At 39.6% G+C, this 19,989-nt stretch overlaps 2 protein-coding genes across 14 annotated transcripts in view; one reads left to right on the top strand and one right to left on the bottom strand.

Annotated features, from left to right (window-relative positions):
• The window catches only part of LOC309480535 (uncharacterized protein), a 318,834-nt gene extending 303,024 nt beyond the window's left edge, over window positions 1–15,810 (bottom strand). For 9 of the 13 annotated variants that reach the window (XM_082145088.1, XM_082145100.1, XM_082145093.1 and 6 more), the window contains exons 1-7: window positions 15,678–15,810; window positions 9,938–10,087; window positions 9,210–9,362; window positions 8,831–8,983; window positions 8,334–8,483; window positions 7,768–7,920; window positions 7,392–7,544 (exon numbers count right to left, since the gene is read on the bottom strand). In XM_082145088.1, the coding sequence (XP_082001214.1) occupies window positions 7,392–7,544; window positions 7,768–7,920; window positions 8,334–8,483; window positions 8,831–8,983; window positions 9,210–9,362; window positions 9,938–10,087; window positions 15,678–15,759 (994 nt within the window). In that variant the 5' untranslated portion in view covers window positions 15,760–15,810. The remainder of the gene's footprint in view (window positions 1–7,391; window positions 7,545–7,767; window positions 7,921–8,333; window positions 8,484–8,830; window positions 8,984–9,209; window positions 9,363–9,937; window positions 10,088–15,677) is intronic. The other 4 variants (XM_082145097.1, XM_082145090.1, XM_082145099.1 and 1 more) reach the window with 3 other exon arrangements.
• Window positions 1–19,989, top strand: part of LOC309480489 (uncharacterized protein) — a 516,287-nt gene that overhangs the window by 403,150 nt on the left and 93,148 nt on the right. The gene's annotated exons all lie outside the window — the stretch shown is intronic.

Genomic DNA, 19,989 nt, shown 5'->3' with positions numbered 1-19,989 from the left:
TGGGACAATGTGAGAGACACCTATTAACTTAAATTTTAAAATATTATCATTACTATAGTGGAACAACAAAACACAATAGATGGTTTAGAACTTTTAATATTTATTGCACAGACCACAACTTGCCAACAAATAAGTCTAAAAATAAATCATGCTTCTCAAGAAATGTACCAAAAATAAATAAATAGTAATAAAAAAAATATATACATACACATACACTAGGGCATATAATTAAAATGATAAAACTCACACACCTTTACAACTGGTAGACATACTGTATAGCCTACTTGAAGTATTTTCTTCCTCACAATAGTAAGTTTAACAAAAAGTGCTCTCAATATAATACTGAACAATGTACCAACATAAATAATCATAAAATAGAATCTTTTGGGGGTTTATTTTTATAACCTACAGAGAACGTCATCATCAGAGGTTATTTTAGCCAAAGTGTTTGCCGCACGTGTTCACAACCGGTCAAAAATGTTTTCTTTGAACGTTCCCTGCAGGTTATTTAGGAGTTTATGTTATATAAACTAATTCAAACATTGCATATATGATACCAAAATGCTACAGAGATTATTCTAATGCTGAAATGTGTAATTTATTTATAAATAAAGTATTTATGCTCGGACACATTAGGTCTCTCTCGCGCACTGTCGAGCGCGTTCTCGGACATACTCGGTCTTTCGCGCACTGTCGAACTGTTTTGTCCAGTCCGGCGCCTCAAACACACACACACACACACACACACACACCAGAGAAAAAACTTTGCGGCTCCTATGGCTGAGAGAGAGCCTACTCGGATGAAAACCGCTTCAATGAGCTCAATTATAGTAACGCCGCATTTTATTGACAGTAACGGTAACGGTGTTGTAACGGAGGAAACAGTAATTAGTTTGATTACTTGTTACTGAGAAAAATAACGCCGTTAGTAACGCCGTTTATTTATAACGCCGTTATTCCCATCACTATGCATGAAACAGTGCTATAGTCCGAATTCAGGTACTTTTGATAGAATATAACACAAAATAATCTATTATTATTATTATTAAATAATACACAATCCTATTTGTTTATTTTACAAATAACAGTTTGTTTTTACGCTAGAACACATTTAAATAGGCTACCGGTAGGGTAGACTGGGTACAGTTGAGACACTTTTTGCGTTTTGATTTTTCACACAAAAAATAGATACTGAAAAGAAGTGAATTTCCACATGGCATGCCACATGACATTTCATTAGCTTGTAGACAAAGATATTATCAATCAATAATACCCACAAGTAGTTTATATTTTCCACAATTACCTAATAAAAATAAGGTGCTTTTTGTCTCAACCTTGTCTCAACTGTACCCATATGTGGTACAGTTGAGACAGTGCATGGTACAGTTGAGACACCCATTTTTAATGATGTAAAGATAACTTACCATTCATTGTAAATATAAAAAATAAAGACAAATAAAGAAAATAACAATTGGGCAACATTTTTGTTTATTCAACCATTTATATTCATTCATTTTATTTAAATTAGCACTGGTTAAAATTTATAAAGCAGGAACAAGATATTAAACAATATTTATTAATAATACACAGTTTAAATATCACAAATATCAATTTTTATTTTCATTTGCGTCCTATGCTGGCTAATTACGACCTTTAACCTGTTATCATAACACTGAACAATTAAACAGTGTGTTTCCTAATAGAGCTCTATCGGGGGTACAGTTGGTACACGTGTGTCTCAACTATCCCCCGCTGGCCACCTCGCACATTTCTCTAGATTTTGCAATTACCTTGCATGACACAATACCATGAAATATGCCAGTTTTTAGGGCACAGAATAAAGTTTGTGGTGATACCAGTTATGTTTAACAGTCATATAGGGATAATAAGCTATTCATTGTGGAGAGTGCATGGTGAAGTGAACGTCCTACTTTAGAAAAAAAACTTTACCCGATATTTTCGGATCGGAGATGCGTCCACTGTTCAAATTTCCCACAAACAAAGAGGACACTAATACGCATGTGCACAGCAAAAATCACAACTTGTGCTTGCTGCGAACGCAAGTTATTAAAGGTGTCTCAACTGTACCTATGTCTCAACTGTACCCAGTCTACCCTACTTTGGTCACTTTTTCAAACACAACATCATTCTGTGTGAACTAAACTACGGATCATTTATCTTTGCTTTAGCAAAAAAATAAATAAATAATGACATCTTTCAATTTGCAAGAATTGATCTGTCACAGACACAATCACCATCAAAACTTGATGTACTATACAGGCCAATTTGCACTCGAAAGACTTCTTTAACATCGTTATATTTTGCCAACATTCAAGTTAGCTGCAATGTGTTATTTTGCAAATTTTTAAACATGTAACTAAAACTAGCGAATAATACAAATTAAAAAAATTATCTCAGTGGGACGTTTTATACAACCTAACGAGTGTAACATTAGCAACAATAAAATGGTAAGAATAAAATAATTTCAGGTACAGGTAGCCTACAGGGTCCGTGTACTTGGCGGCCAACTGATTTTCCTTTTGATATTAGAAAACCAAAATCGGAGATCCGGTTCTCCGGTTGTCATGACAGCTTCTTGCGTGAAGGTTAATAGGCCTATTACATACCCAAGTCAATGCATTATTCTTTTCTTTTTGTATTAGTGTTTAAAATATTTAATTTACAACTAATTGTATTGATTTAAATCTTAATTTATTAAATAAAAATTGTATAGGCTACTTACTGGGCGAGGGCGACCATGGTAGGCTATGACAGCCGTCATTTACCCTGCCATGCAGCTGATGCAAAGCGTAGGTGAAATTAAAGAAGAAATCCCTGTCTAGGCTCTTCCCCAGTACGGGTTGTGTCGAGCCATTCGTTAGTTGTTAACGATAATAACTATGTTAATAATACTTTCGTTAATTTGAAACTTTTATGCTTCCATCTGAGGCCATTTCGCCCGATGCCTAATTGTACGAGACCCAACACCTGATGTTGAATATAATATAATATAATATAATTAATATAATTAATATAATTAATATAATATAATATAATTAATATAATTAATATAATATAATATAATTAATATAATATAATATAATATAATATAATATAATATAATATAATATAATATAATATAATATAATATAATAATACCTGTAACTGGAGCCATACACTGAAGTCCACATCCATTGTTGCAGCATTTCTCATTCTTGGGACACTCACGGTCATCGGCACACAACGCGAAACGTATCCGGGCACATATTTCTGGTTTATATTTTCTCCTTGGACACACTCCTGGCTTTACTGTTATACAGACACATGACAGAGAAGCCATATCATTAAATGCGGAATACATTTTTCACTGGGGTTTTTGGTTCTTTTGCAGTTGAAGGCTATAAGGACCTTTGAAATAACTGAAATCATTTGGCCAAGTAATATGGACATGTAGGCTACATAATGCGGTCAAGACCTGCCTGGAACTACTTTAGCCGTGTGTTTCCCTGAAAATAATTGTACTCCTTCGAATTTTCGGCAACCAATCAGATTCAAGCATTCAACAGCCCCGTAGTCAGGGGTGCCGTTATAGTGGGGGGGTTGGGCTGGTCTATGGGGTGCAGAGTAGGCTATGTCAGGCATATGGGCCCAGGACGCTAGGGGGGCCCAAATCACGACTTTGGTTCATTACTTTTTTTGTGATTTTGTTTTCTGTATACACAAACATGTTAAATCAGATTCAAGCATTCAACAGCCCCGTGGTAAACTTGAAATACTATATATGAATGAAATAATAATAATAATATCAAGTTTTTTTTATATAATAATATTATTATTATAATTAAAAAAACGATCGTCGCAATAAGTGTAGGATATTGTGATGTCAAAACATTTTGTAGCCTAACTAAACATAATTTTTTTAAAGGGATTAAAGGGATACTCCACCGTTTTTTCATATTAAACTATGTTATTCCCTTAAAGTCCAACTGAAATCAAAATGGACCGTATTTACTTTGTTAGCGCATATTACTAGTCTTGTGGTGAACAATTAATCCGTGCAAGTTAAAACACACAAAAAAAATGTTTGGCTTCGTAATCTTTAATCAAAATCTGAAAATGCCCCTCCCCTCTGCATTGGAGGACCTTCCCTGATGACGTAGGTTTGAGGACTTGGGTTGGGAAACGCTTAACCACTCCCCTCAAATCGTTAGTCTGTAATGAGCGAGAGATGGAGAGGAGGAGCGCTAGAGTAAAACCCTGCCCTCTGTTCAATATTCCTTTTCACTGGGAAATACGTCACAGCACTGGAGAAAAGTCGTTTGCAACTTCCGGTTCACGCGGACTTTAACTAAGACGAGTTGATACATACCTCTCTCATCTCAGTGCGTGCACTCAATAGTAAAAAGCAGTAAAAAGTCACGCCTGATCCTCTTCTCACTATTGACAGAAGTGAGAGGAAGAGGATCAGGCGTGATTTTCTGAGTCGAATTACTCCCAAAAAGTGCTATTCCACCATACATTATAGTTATCCTTTTTAACCCGCTTAGAAAAGCGCCACGTTTTATTTTGTGTCACCATACTTGATCGTATAACTACTCGTGTAACTGTTTTTAAATAGGGAAAACGTTGATGTGTTTGGTCACTTCTAAATTTATTGCTGTCAGATACCATTGATACAGATACTGGGCTAAGCTAAGTACTATCAGAGTGTCACCGCGCGCCAGAGCGATTGAGTGCACGCACTGAGATGAGAGAGGTATGTATCAACTCGTCTTAGTTAAGGGAATAACATAGTTTAATATGAAAAAACGGTGGAGTATCCCTTTAAGTTTAGTGACAACATGTTATGATGTGCTTGGTGCAATGACTGGCTATTGCTTTTATTATTGCTTGATACAATTTTTACAATTTCAATTCAATTCAATTATTGTGGTTTGATTCCGATCTTGATTCAATATCGATTCATTTGGATAAATAGTACAGTAGATACATGTTCATTTTTCTCAAGAAAGAAATTCTCACATAATGATGTTTTATTAACAAAGTTCGGGAGGAGCAGGTTCAGATAATTAACCAAATTATGCACAGCTGGAGATTAATCAGTAATCAACTCAATGACAGAGTATAAATTCACAGCAGACCTATCTCTGTTCATTGAAAGTTTGTCAGCATCCCTCCTCCACCCCATCTCCTCACTTCCAGTTCCATCTACACTTACCAACTGGGGGGAGTACTCTGGGTTCGGGCCTAACTCCGAGCTCGGAGCCCTCCCCCCGGACAGCACTCCAAATACGCATAAACTTATTGTACTAATTATATGTAGATGTGAACTCGTGAAATGCTGTAAACAGGCTACAGAGAGCTCTGTCAGCTGGTTTTATTAAAGGCTAAAAATAACAACTCAAATTAAATATACTGCGGTTTTTATTATAATAACTTTATAATATTTTAATGATACAAGTAAAAATAATAAATATGTAATATAGTGCACATATTTAGCAAAATACTCATTTATAGGCTACTAATACTAAATATATTCAGGGCCGGCGCTCCGCACACGCACATCACGCACTGCGCGTAGGGCACCAAGTGCTTGGGGGGGCACCAAAAAATCTGGGTCGTGAAAAATCATCACAATAGGGTACTAGTATAAATAACAAATAAAATATGTCTAAAGCATGTTAATATTGGGTTTAAGTGGTCGTTCAATGAGGCCTATTATATGTTGATCCGACGAAAATTATGTGTGTATTTAAGTGATCCAGTGGTAGAATTTTTGCCAAGCGTGTCAGAGGTTCTGAGTTCTAATCCGCACTCATATCGTTTTTTTTTTTTTTTTTTTTTATCAAAACCGATTATGTTTTTTAGTGGTTGTATATCAGGCAGGGACACTTTTTGTGCTTTTTGTTTTCTAATTGTACCGGAGCGAATAGAGAGTCTCTCCACAACGGATTGAAACGCGCGTCTGAGTGAAGGCTGTGCGCGAGCCAGAAACAAACATAGTATCCGCGCCACTGATCGCTCGGCAACGAGCACTTTGATCAGTTGATTTAAAAAAAAAACACATTTCAGCGCTAGATCGACTCTTATTTAAAAAACGAATGAAATGAATGCTCTGCTGGTTAACTGGAGATGTTTTGTTTGTTTGTATTGGTACATTCGTGCCGCGAGATGTTTCAAAAGTGGTGGGGACATGTCCTACCCGCAAATTACGCCTATGCGTATGCATGTCCAGGGGCGTCGCTATAGTAGTGCAAAAGATCCGGGGCTTTAGCCCTGCATGGCTAAAATCTTTTTTTTTTTTTTTTTTTACTTTGAAACTGCAATTAGAAGAAAAAAAACCCCCACAATCTCAGTGTTTGTATATTTTCATATTCACAGAGTTGTCAAATTATGTACAGAATTATTATATTGTGCCTGACCTTTGCACTTTTAACTTTCTGTGTTTACATTGTTCAGTTCCAAATCTGTGTTTTTAGTAATTGTGGTGGTATTTGGTATTTATAATTTTAACCTTTATATTATTTATTTCTTTTCATGTTTGGTGCCATTGTTAATGTAAAATTATTTATTTGCAGCAGTTATTTTGGAAGTAAAGAGAACCTAACTAAGAAATTCTGAATGGTTGTTATTCCCTTGGTGGGGGGGGGTGGGGGGGGCACCACCAAGCATTTGTGCTTAGGGCACCCAAATGGCTAGCGCCGGCCCTGAATATATTATAAAATACAAATTTTTCTAGCCAACTAACATGCTATGGTCATTTAATGGCTTTCCTGAGGTAAATGTGTGACATTGTTCTCCAGCTGTTTTATTGACCTCTTTCCGCGGTTGAAAAACACTGATTGATCAAAAAGTATGTATGACGCATTTACATTGATAAGTTGTACTGTATCTTTCAACCTACCTATTATAGTTTATTTACTATTAACTAGTAGTAAAGAGAGATGATCGGTTCACGTGCCGCTTGAACTGAGGTGCTACAGCGATGTCACATTTAAAAGCGCCAAAATGGTATTTATTGTCTGAATTTCATAATAAAATTGACAGAATCTGAGAGCTGAGAATTAGTTTCCTATCATAAGTAACCTGCTCTGTCTTGTCTGTCGGTGTCAGTGTCCTCTTTGCTTGGTGATTTGTCTCTGTGTGAGAAAATGGATGTGTGGCGTGAGAGCGTGTGAAAGGTGTCAATTGCGTGAGTCTCACGCTGAATGCGTGAGAGTTGGCAGCTCTGTGTTTAAGTTGCTAAGAGTGGTTGCTAGGGGTGTTGTGTAGTAATACATAGAACCGTTGGATGAAGCGGTCATAGCCGTGTTTTATCGTGAATAAAACACAGCTAACCGTTTTATAATATAATATAATATAATATAATATAATATAATATAATATAATACCTGTAACTGGAGCCGTACACTGACGTCCACCGCATGCAGTGCTGCAGCATTTCTCCTTTTTGGGACACTCACTGTCATCGGCACACAACTCTTCACCCTTCCTCTTACACCTTACTACTTCATAGTTTGTTCTTGGACACACTCCTGGCTTTACTGTTATACAGACACATGACAGAGAAAAATAAATAAAAAATAGCCCTGATATATTGAAGAGCACAGGTGAAGTGACATTTATTATGAGTTTTTATGAAGATTGTTTTAAGTTAACTTAAATTATAAGTTGTTATATTTTTTTGAAGCCTAATACAATTTTAAAATTGATAGCTTTCAATTATACTGTAATGCTGAATGCCTATAATTAAATAAAATATCATACCTGTAACTGGAGCCATACAGTCAAGTCCATTACACATAGTGCTGCAGCATTTCAGATTGTCGGGACACTCACTGTCACTGGCACACAACTCTTCACCCTTCACGAAACACATTATTGTTCCATCGTTTGTGATTGGACACACTCCTGGCTTTGCTGTTATACAGACACAAGACAGTGAAAAAAAATAGCCCTGATTTATTGAAGAGCACAGGTAAATGTGATGTTAATATGAGTTTTTGTGAAGATTGTTTAAGTTCACTTAAATTATATTAGTTGTTATATTTTTTAAAGCCTAATAAGTGTTAAAATTGATAGCTTGCAATTACACTAATGCTGAAAGCCTATAATTAATGACTAAAATTAAGAAAAAAAATCAATTTCATAGAGACATCAGGAGCAGTATTGGTATCAGTGATGCCTTCTTTCATAAAAAGATGCCATTATACAAATATTTGAAATACTGATTGACCGCACATAATATAATATAATATAATATAATATAATATAATATAATATAATATAATATAATATAATATAATATAATATAATATAATATAATATAATACCTGTATCTGGAGCCATACACTGAAGTCCACATCCATTGTTGCAGCATTTCTCATTCTTGGCACAGTCACTGTCATCGGCACACGACATGAAACGTATCCAGGCACACACTTCTGCTTCATATTTTGTGCTTGGACACACTCCTGGCTTTACTGTTATACAGACACATGACAGAGAAGCCATATCACTGAATGCTGAATTAATTTTTCACGGTAAAAAAATCCACTGTCACTGTCTTTTTTACAGGGGTTTTTGGTTCTTTTGCTGTTGTAGGTTGTAAGGACCTTTGAAATAACTGAAATCATTTGGCAAAGTGTTATAGACATGTAATACGGTCAAGACCTGCCTTGAACTACTTTAGCCGTGCGTTTCCCTGAAAACGCATTCAACCGGAAGAAGGGGGTTCAATTGTGCTTAATTATAGAAAATATGCGATTAATTCGTTAAATTGTATCGATTGACCGCACATAATATAATGTAATGTAATGTAATATAATACCTGTAACTGGAGCCGTACACTGACGTCCACCGCATGCAGTGCTGCAGCATTTCTCCTTGTTGGGACACTCACTGTCATCGGCACACAACTCTTCACCCTTCCACTTACAGCTTACTACTTCATTGTTTGTTCTTGGACACACTCCTGGCTTTACTGTTATACAGACACATGACAGAGGAAAAAATAAAAAAATAAAAAATAGCCCTGATATATTGAAGAGCACAGGTGAAGTGACATTTATTGCGAGTTTTTATGAAGATTGTTTTAAGTTCACTTAAATTATAAGTTATATATTTTTTTAAAGCCTAATACAATTTTAAAATTGATAGCTTTCAATTACTGTAATGCTGAAAGCCTATAATTAAATTAAATATCATACCTGTAACTGGAGCCATACAGTCAAGTCCATTACACATAGTGCTGCAGCATTTCTGATTGTCGGGACACTCACTGTCACTGGCACACAACTCTTCACCCTTCCTCTTACACATTATTGTTCCATCGTTTGTGATTGGACACACTCCTGGCTTTGCTGTTATACAGACACAAGACAGTGAAAAAAATAGCCCTGATTTATTGAAGAGCACAGGTAAATGATGTTAATATGAGTTTTTGTGAAGATTGTTTTAAGTTAACTTAAATTATTTTAGTTGTTATATTTTTTAAAGCCCAATAAATGTTAAAATTGATAGCTTTCAATTACACTGTAATGCTTGACTAAAATTAAGAAGAAGAAAAATCAATTTTACAGACATCAGGAGCAGTATTGGTATCAGTGATGCCTTCTTTCATAAAAAGATGCCATTATAGTAGTTATATTATATTATATTATATTATATTATATTATATTATATTATATTATATTATATTATATATAATAAAGTAGAGCAATTATAAATATAATAGCTAAAGTAGTTATGTTATATAATATATAGCGCAATTGAACCCCCTTCTTCCAGTTGAATGCGTTTTCAGGGAAATGCATTCAACTGGAAGAAGGGGGTTCAATTGCGCTTTATTACAGAAAATATGCGATTAATTAGTTAAATTGTATCAATTGACCGCACATAATATGATGTAATATAATGTAACAATGTAATGTAATACCTGTAACTGGAGCCGTACACTGAAGTCCACATCCATTGCTGCAGCATTTCTCATTCTTGGCACAGTCACTGTCATCGGCACACGACACGAAACTTATCAGGGCACACATAGCTGCTTCATATTTTGTGCTTGGACACACTCCTGGCTTTACTGTTATACAGACACATGACAGAGAAGCCAAATCACTGAATGCTGAATGTCTTTTTCACTGGGGTTTTTGGTTATTTTGCTGTTCTAGGCTGTAAGGACCTTTGAAATAACTGAAATCATTTGGCAAAGTGATATGGACATGTAATCAGAATCAGAATCAGAATCAGAATCAGAAAGAGCTTTATTGCCAAGTGTGCTTGCACCCACAAGGAATTTTTCTTGGTACTGAAGCTTCCAGTGCACATATACAAATACAAATACAACAAGAAACATAGTAATACAAATTCTAAGAATAAAATATATAAAAAAATAAAATAAAATAAAATAGTATAAAAAGTTAAAAAAAGGGGTCACAGTTGGGTTTAGTCTGAATAAACATTTACAGATTATGAACATATTTACAGTATTTTGAGAAGTATGAATAATATAAATATAAATATCACCTGAGTTAGAGAATATTACACTAGACAGTGGGAGTCTAGTGCATGTTACAGATTATGAACATATTTACAGTATTTTGAGTAGTATGAATAATATAAATATAAATATCACCTGAGTTAGAGAATATTGCACTAGACAGTGGGAGTATTGCACTTGCAGGCATATGCCTTGGGGGGCATGTTAAGTGTTCAGAAGGGAAATGGCCTGTGGAAAGAAACTGTTCCTGTGCCTGGATGTTCTTGTGGCCAGTGATCTGTGTCGCCGTCCTGACGGTAACAGTTCAAACAGGGGGTGTCCAGGGTGAGTGGAGTCTGTGATGATTTTACCTGCTCTCTTCCTCACTCTGGAAGAGTACAGGTCCTGGAGGGTTGGCAGGGGGGCACCAATAATCCTCTCTGCTGTCCGGACTGTCCGTTGTAGTCTCCTGATGTCCGATTTGGTAGCTGAACCAAACCAGACAGTGATGGAAGTGCTTAAAACAGACTCAATGACGGCTGAGTAGAACTGGATCAGCAGCTCCTGTGGCAGATTGAACTTCTTCAGCTGGCGAAGGAAGTACAGTCTCTGCTGGGCCTTTTTCACAATGGAGTCAATGTGATTTGCCCACTTCAGGTCCTGAGAGATGGTAGAGCCCAGGAACCTGAATGACTCCACTGCTTCCACAGTGCTGTTCATGATGGTGAGAGGGGGAGTGCTGGGGATTTTCTCCTGAAATCCACAATCATCTCCACTGTTTTGAGCGTGTTCAGCTCAAGGTTGTTATAGCTGCACCAGACAGCCAGCTGTTCAACCCCCAGTCTGTAAGCAGACTCGTCACCATTTTGGATGAGACCGATGACGGTGGTGTCGTCTGCAAATTTCAGGAGCTTGACAGAGGGGTCTTTAGAAGTGCAGTCATTAGTGTACAGGGAGAAGAGCAGTGGGGAGAGAACGCACCCTTGGGGGGCGCCAGTGCTGATGGTGAGGGTCCTGGATGTGAGCTTCCCCAGTCTCACTCGCTGCTGCCGGTCTGTCAGGAAGCTGGAGATCCACTGACAGATTGAGGATGGCATGGAGAGCTGAGTCAGTTTGGCTGTGAGAAGATCAGGGATGATGGTATTGAAGGCCGAACTGAAGTCCACAAATAAGATCCGTGCATAAGTCCCAGGTCTGTCAAGATGTTGCAGGATATAGTGCAGTCCCATGTTGACTGCATCATCCACAGACCTGTTTGCTCTGTAAGCAAACTGAGGGATCCAGAAGGGGTCCAGTGATGTCCTTCAGATAGGCCAACACCAGTCTTTCAAACGACTTCATGACCACAGACGTGAGAGCGACAGGTCTGTAGTCATTAAGTCCAGTGATTTTAGGTTTTTTGGGAACCGGAATGATAGTGGAGCGTTTGAAGCAGCAGGGAACTTCACACTGCTCCAATGATCTGTTGAAGATCTGCGTGAAGACTGGGGCCAGTTGGTCAGCGCAGGCTTTTAGACAAGCAGATGAGATGCCGTCTGGGCCTGAAGCTTTCCTAGTCTTCTGTTTTTTGAAGACTCGGCTCACGTCCTCCACACAGACCTTAAGCTCAGGTTGGATGGCAGAAGGGGGGAGGAGAGGGGTTGCAGGAGGTGATGGTGGATGTGTGAAGTGCACATCAGAGCGGGTGTGAGGTGTGAGTCTGGGCTTCTCAAACCTGCAATAGAATGCATTGAGAGTGTCAGCCAGTTGTTGATTCTCCACAGATCGGGGGGATGGTGATTTGTAGTTGGTGATGTTCCTCAGGCCTCTCCAGACTGATGCCGGGTCGTTGGCTGAAAACTGGTTTTTCAGCTTTTCAGAGTAGCTTCTTTTAGCAACTCTGATCTCCTTTGTCAGTCTGTTTCTGGCCTGGTTATACAAGAGTTCTGGCCTGGTTAATGCGGCAATTTCTGATCTAAAACGGTTTCTGCACCAATTTTTTTGTGTGTGTGTGTGTGTTTCTTTTGAAAGACCTCTAGTATTATTGTCCATTACTAATTGAAACTCACTGAGAGAAGGCGGCGCGCACACACACACACACAGCATCTGTATCTTCCAGAGAAGTCTCGAACGACTGAACGGTACGACCGCCAGCTTCCCGGAGAATGATCGGCCACTACAGAAGAGCTCAAGAGCTTGAGTATATGTTTGGACCCTAGCTACGCTACAAATGATCTCAACATTATGGATCACAAAATACACAAAAATGTAAATATGCTTTGAATTTCCTAGAACAATTAATGCATTAACATGCCATGCCTAGCCTAGTGCAAGGTTATCAGTGATATATAATTAATACAATAAAGTACTGGATGTGCTCTGAGTTGAGAGAAGATCAAAACCATGAAATAACACTGAGCAATTAAGGCAGAGATGAACAGTATTTTTTTTTACTTTATTGTCATATCTGTCACTCTTGCTTGTGTGATGATAACTCATTTGCTTATGTTGTGAATATAAAAACAGGGACTAAATGGGTATTTTTATCATCTTGATGACATTTCTGCCCCACTATAGTGTGATGGCAGTGAGACGGAACAGAGCGCTTAAAACTCTTCAGATTGCATATTTAGTTGAAAATTAACAGAAATCATCATTCTCTGTAAAGAAATTACACATGAACATGTGAGAATTTATCAAGATCTTTCTAAATGTAAATCTTTTATCGGTAAAAACAAAAACATGTAGCCATAGCCTTGTGATTACAATGGTGCAGATGCGATTCAACTGTGTGTATTTCTATGTAAAATAATGATAAATATAAGTTTACGCCATTTGATTATGGCATCGAAGCTCGCAGTCAGAGGCTATTAGCCAAGGCTGGCCTGTTTAAAAAAAATAGCACTCGCTCGCAGAGAGTGGAAATGTGGCTAATAATTGCTGACTGGCATATAGGCCTAACTGAAGTCTGGCCATGGTTAAAGGTGCTCTAAGCGATGTTGGGTGACGTCACTTCTTGTTGACGTTCGAAGTATTGTCAAACAAAACGGAGGCTAGCTCGACCCTCCCTCCTCCACATCCCGTCCCCTCCCTTCCATGCTTCCTAAAACAGTCATGAACCATTTAGAAAAAACTAACTGGATTTACCCACCTGTCCAGCAAAAACAGAGCCACCTGAATGTCGGATTGGAAGCTCTTCTGCTGGCGGAGTTCTCGCCACCTTTTGAACGCTTTTTCCGATGTAAATTCGGGACGATGTAAGGTCCTTCTCCTTTTCCCTATTCTTTGTTATCTGTTCATCGGAACGTCGTCTCTTTGATCGTGTGTCGGCCATATCAAAATTCTCAAGAATATACAATTTTAACGTTAGTCGTTGTTAGGACATCTCTCCTCTAGCTAACTTCCCTCTTCATGCTTCTCTCTCCTCCACTCCCCACACCCCCCTTAATGTGCACGCCTTCTTGTCTGTGATTGGCTGGAACACTGTTTGTTATGTTTCCTGGCCAAGGCTGGGCCAGTTTGTTTTTATTGCCATTTGTGGAGCCTGGCCTGTCTACAGAGACCGCGTTTTTTACAGTGTGTTCAGGGGACAGGCAGCTAGTGGATAGTGAGGAGATGTTTGCTGGATGTGAAAAAAAAATGTCGGCCTAAAAAACGTGTGACATCGCTTAGAGCAGTGGTTCTCAACTCCAGTCCTCGGGACCCACTGCTCTGCACATTTTGGATGTCTCTCTTATCTGACACACTCAGTTCAGTTCATGGAGTCTATCCTAACGAGCTGATGATCTGAATCAGGTGTGTTAAATAAGGGAGACATACACAATATGCAGAGCAGTGGGTCCCGAGGACTGGAGTTGAGAACCACTGGCTTAGAGCACCTTTAATATTGTTTCAGCATTTGTAAGTCAGTGGTTTTGCAATATGTGTAAAGTTTTTTCACATATGTATCTGCTTCACATCAAAGTAGTTTAGAAATCTACTTTATCCCTAAACTGATCTTAGTGTTAAAACTAATCTTAAAACTAATCTTAAAACCCTCACTCATCATTGTGTGTTGTATGCTCGGGTTGGCTGGTCTGCGTTGTCCATCCGAAGACAAAAACACTGGCATGTTTTTATTTATAAATCTATCCTGGGCTTACTTCCTTCATATCTTTGTACATACATCTGTAAAAAGTATGCTTGTAGCTATAGCCTCCGGTCACAGGAATTATTTTTACTGTCTGTTCCAGTGGTACATACTGAATTTGGGAAAAAGGCATTTAAATTTGCTGCTCCCTCTGCCTGGAATTGTTTGCAAAGTACATTGAAACTGAGGAAACTGGTTCCGTTGGACAATTTTAAAGTAGTTTTAAATGATTTGGAGAATGAAACATCGGGCTGTAAATGTTTTAGCTAGTTATGTATTGATATTGAAATTTAATTGGATTTACTTGTGTGTGTATATGTGTATGTATTGTTGGATGTTATTTGTTAAACTCAAACGTGCTGTGTCTGTCAGTCTTGGCCAGGACGCTCTTGTAAAAGAGATTCTTAATCTCAATGTGTTTCTTTCCTGGTAAAATAAAGGTTATAATAAAAGTGTCATAAAAAAAAAAAAAGTGCGTAACGAGTTGTAACCAATTTTATGAAACGGTTAGTTCGAGTCCTTGATTCTACGGCTGACCGCTTCAACCGACGGTGCTACTCATGGTAAGAATTTTGCTTTTATTTGCTTTACCCCAGGCTTAAAGTAAAAAGATGACTGTGAAAATAGCAGTATTAATTGGTGAGTATAGTACAGTTGGTGAGATACTACATTTTCATGTCAATTCGAGTTCATTTTGACCACGAGCATTAGCTTACTTTAATTCAGCGCGTGCAGCACAGCAAAAATAGACTCGGTGCAGAAACGATCGCTGCACTGCTGTAAACGCAACAGGTGTTGTGCCGAATTCTGACCCCCGGTAATAATTTTCAGGGAGTTGAAATTGGGCACAACACCGGACCACATCCGCATGCAGTGTGAAAGCTGTTAACATGGGTACGGGAAAAATAGGCACCGCACAGTGTGAAACAGGCGTCAACCCTTTCAATATAAAAGTCTTCTCTATTGACTGACTCAGATAATATTACAATTTATATATTTACAAAGTTCATTTTTCACTGGTCACCTGAACTATTGTTTATGCATTTCTTCAGGCTGCGTAATGGAGTTAAAGAACATGGATCTCACCTGTGGTTCCTGGAGCAGCTTCTGTTGTGCTCAAGCATCCAGACAGACACAATAACACAGCGCAGTACACTCGAGCTGTCATCCTCTCCACTTACGATCATACAATGAACTGCTGGAAAATCATACTTGTCTCAGGACGAGAGAGTATTTAAGCTAGCGCTCAACCAATGGCGTGAGTTAGGGGCGGGATGATCTGTTTTGGAGAACAATAGAACACGTCCGCATGTTTTAAAAAGTTCCAATGAGGTCAGAGAGTTCTGATGCAAGACAAGCTCCAGGCTATGATGCCAAACGGGAGAGCTCTAGGCTATATGAATATGATGCCAAACAGGTTTTTTTTTTCTTCCAGAATACACAAACTAGTTTTCAATGGCCTTTTCCTATACACAATAGTTTGATTTAGATTATATCCAATACAATCCCACCAGACAGTCTTTTATGACAGTGTGTGGGTTGGCCCACTGGCGTTTGATTGAAATGTAACATATATGCAAAATAATCCTTGAAATATTTCTCATTTAAGGCCATTTCTGTTTGGAATATGTGATTGTGTATTGTCAACAATGAGCAGAAACATTCTGCATTTCCATTTTGTAGTGTGGACCATTGCATTTATCCTCATTCTCATATTTAAGAATCTGTTATCTGCTTGACAAATAATTTATGCTACTGCCCACTGACATGCTTTTAAAGCTATTGTTATCCCCTTTTTTTGGCCTTCAAACACCTTAAAATGCACATGTGTAGGTCCGAGAAATCCACATTTTCTCGGGGGAGCATGCCCCCGAACCCCACTAACTACCTCACATTTGAATGTGCGTGTCTGTGAGGTAATGTGGGCTGGTGTGGCTACAGTGCCAGGGCTGAATTTTTGGCCCAGTCCGCCCCTGCATATAGGCCTAAAAATACATTATACTCTGTATCAAATTATGTTATCTTATCAACCACCCCCAGCCCCTTATGTTTCGGGCTCACCCCCTGATGTTTTTAAAACAATGTCCCTGGTAGCAGCCACAGAATGTACCTAGATAATGAGAAAAGTTTACCCAAACTACACTTACAGTTGAGGAGAAGTTATGTGCCACTGCGGGAAGGTTTGCAAGAACACAAAGGGCCTTAAGATACAGGACCAAATGTGAAGGTGGAAAGAAGCAGATGCAAGCTCTGCAAGAAGCAGTCTGCGGAGGTGACTGTGGAACCTGAGATGGGTCGAAAGGTCTCGGAGATTGAGCGAGCTCACTATTTGAAGGACCCATATAAGTTCACCAGAACTTTGTTGGTAGAAGGAAGATCTGGGAGACTGACCAGACCTAAGTAAATTGTGGAAGGGTTACTTAAAGAGACTCACAGTGACGCTCTCAGGGGCCAAGCGTTATGTGCACACCCAAAAGTCGAACTGAAATACCTGAGTTTGACACCTGTGAACCAAAATGGAGAGAACTCTTGGAAATTGTACAGAAAGCACGATTAGCATCTGCTCCAGGACCTTATAAACCTTATAAAGTATACGAGAAATGTCAGATGTTGCTCCATAGGTTATGGAAACTATTGCATAGGATATGGGCAAAAGGCATCATCCTGTTGTCCTGGACAATAATGGAGGGTTTCGATCTATTTCTCTCTTGGGCGTTGAAGGGAAGATTTTTTTTCTCTGTCTTGGCCAGACGGATGGCTACTTACATGGTGAAGAACAAGTATGTTGATACCTCAATTCAGACGGAAATCGGGTGTTTGGAACATACGGGTGTCCTTAGTCAGCTAATTCGGGAAGAACAGACAGGAAGAGCAGGCTCTGAAATTTCTTTCACTGGATCTGGCTCTTGAATTTCACTCACTGGAATGGACCCAAGGACTTCTGAACAAGTTGTCTGGCAGGTTTATCATTTTGAAACTAGAATTGTCAGTTTGGGTGCAGCATTCAGATTGCACAAATCCTTCAATGCGTCTTCCAAAAGCATTGTTGGCCAACTATGGTCACAAGTTCTCGTTATCAGCATCTTTCAACAAGTCTGTGTTTGCCAGACCATAGCTCAAACGAACATTCGCAACAGCATCGCAAAGTTGCGTGGTTGGAATTACATCTCTCCTCCTGTGGTTAGAAGCATAGTTTCTTTTTGTATGACATGTTGACTTAATAAATCCTTATCTTGAGCAAAATAAGCAGGCTGACACTCAATACAATCTATACTTTCATTTTGAATATAGACAAATTTCAATCATGTCTTTTAGTTTGTCAAGAGATTTAAATTGCCGGTTTTGAAGGGTGCGCATGTGCGTACAGGTATGTGCTCTAGTAAGAATAAGCCTATGATTGATTCTGGAAATAAAGCAAAATATTTCAGTATATTTACACCATATAATATATTGATCATAAATATATGGAAATATATTTTTGTTCCGTAAGGGATGCCGACACTTGGTTACTAATGTAACCTCGGTTCTCTCTAGAGAGGGAACGAGTGTTGCGTAAGTTTAGCTTACGCTACGGGAAAACTCCTTTTCTCGAGAATACTGAAGCCATAAAATTATCCTTAATTTTCCAAAATGTAAAACGCATTTGCTGCAGCAGGCAGACATAGGCGAGACAGCTCGCGCGCCTATTGGCTGCTCTATATCAGTGCGTCTTGGCATGACTCCAGCGCCAATGGGAAGCCTTCCCGCACTACGTCATGAACCGGCAAAATGGGTGTGGCCTCAAGCCTATATATACACATCACCCAGGTTGCAATATGATTTCAGTCGACTAGAAGCGAAACCATAATGCAGCACAAGCACGGCAGCGTACGCAACACTCGTTCCCTCTCTAGAGAGAACCGAGGTTACGTTAGTAACCGAGTGTCGTTCTCTTACGAGAGTACTCTTGTGTTGCGTAAGTTTAGCTTACGCTACGGGAACCCCATGTAAAACGCAGTGCGTGCGGAATTCCAACACACTAATGTCCCAAGGGCAGTATGCCTGGGGCTCATGTAAGTGGAATAAACACGGAGTGGTAGAACAGGGAGGAACGACTCGGTAATATGAGATAGGTGCGCGCACATATATACAGTTAAGGCAGTACGTCAACCTTGAAACTGCATAAGCCCAGAGGACGTTGCATCACATCAACAGTCTACTCAAACTGAGTTGGGTAGATGATGTTAATATGGTATAATCAGACTGAGAACAGCCTGGCCTGTAAGGCGGGCACTTCTAGGTTATAAAACCTTATAAATGTAGACAGCGAGGCCCAGCCTACTGCCATACAAATATCATAAAGTGAAACCCCACTTGTCCATGCCCACGACGAGGCCATGCCTCTAGTCGAGTGGGCCCTAACCCCCAAGGAGCAATCCAGGCCCTTGGAAGCAAAAGCTGACGCGATAGCGTCCACTATCCACCTGGACAGGTCTACCTCTGCTCTGCCGAAAATGTCCCAGATATCATGGGATGCAGAGACCACTCTCCTGGGGAGAGCTTGGCCCTGGATAGCATATCTGGGCCCACGTTCAGGACACCCGGCACATGAGCCGCTCTCAGCGAGTGCAAGTTGTTCTGGCCCCATATGAGGAGGCGTCTTGCTATTGCAAGAAGGTTCCGGGATTTGAGGCCGCCCAGGCGATTTATATAGGACACCACTGACGTGTTGTCTGTTCTGACCAGAACGTGGTGGTTCTTTAACACGGGGAGAAAGAACTGAAGGGCGTTTTCGACCGCTTTCATCTCTAGACAGTTTATGTGTAGACGCTTTTCTGCATCTGACCACAGGCCCATGGAAGGTGTCCCTTCGTAAAGGGCACCCCAACCCATGTTGGAAGCGTCTGTCGAGACTACTTTGATTTGTGAGGCAGCGCCCAAGTTCACACAGGTCTGGTACTATCCACGGTTTCAGAGCTGTAACGCATGTCTGATTCGCCGTGAGACGAAGCAAATCTGTCTTCCACGCCCTCGCTGGTACGCGCCGTTTCAGCCACAGCTGAAAGGGGCACATGCGTAGCATATCCAGTTGCAGCACCGTCGAGGCTGAGGCCATGAGACCCATCCTCCTCTGAAACATTCTGAGGGGAAGATTCTTCCCTACAGTGAATTTTGCTGCAAAGCGCTGGATTGCCGCCGCGCGTTCTCGCTTCAGGCGCGCCACCATAGACCTGGAGTCCAACTCTATCCCCAGAAAGGATACTGGCTGGGGGATAGAATGCTCTTTGCCCAGTTGACTCTGAGACCCATCTATTCCAGATGGGCCAGCAGTAATGCCTTGTGTGACACAAGTTCTTCCTTTGACTGGGCTAAAATTAGCCAGTCGTCCAGATAGTTCAGGACTCTCAAGCCCAGTCGT

This window comes from Leuciscus leuciscus (assembly GCF_965113295.1).
Source record: "Leuciscus leuciscus genome assembly, chromosome: 18".
NCBI lineage: Eukaryota > Metazoa > Chordata > Actinopteri > Cypriniformes > Leuciscidae > Leuciscus > Leuciscus leuciscus.
This window is presented reverse-complemented; position numbering and strand designations above follow the sequence as displayed.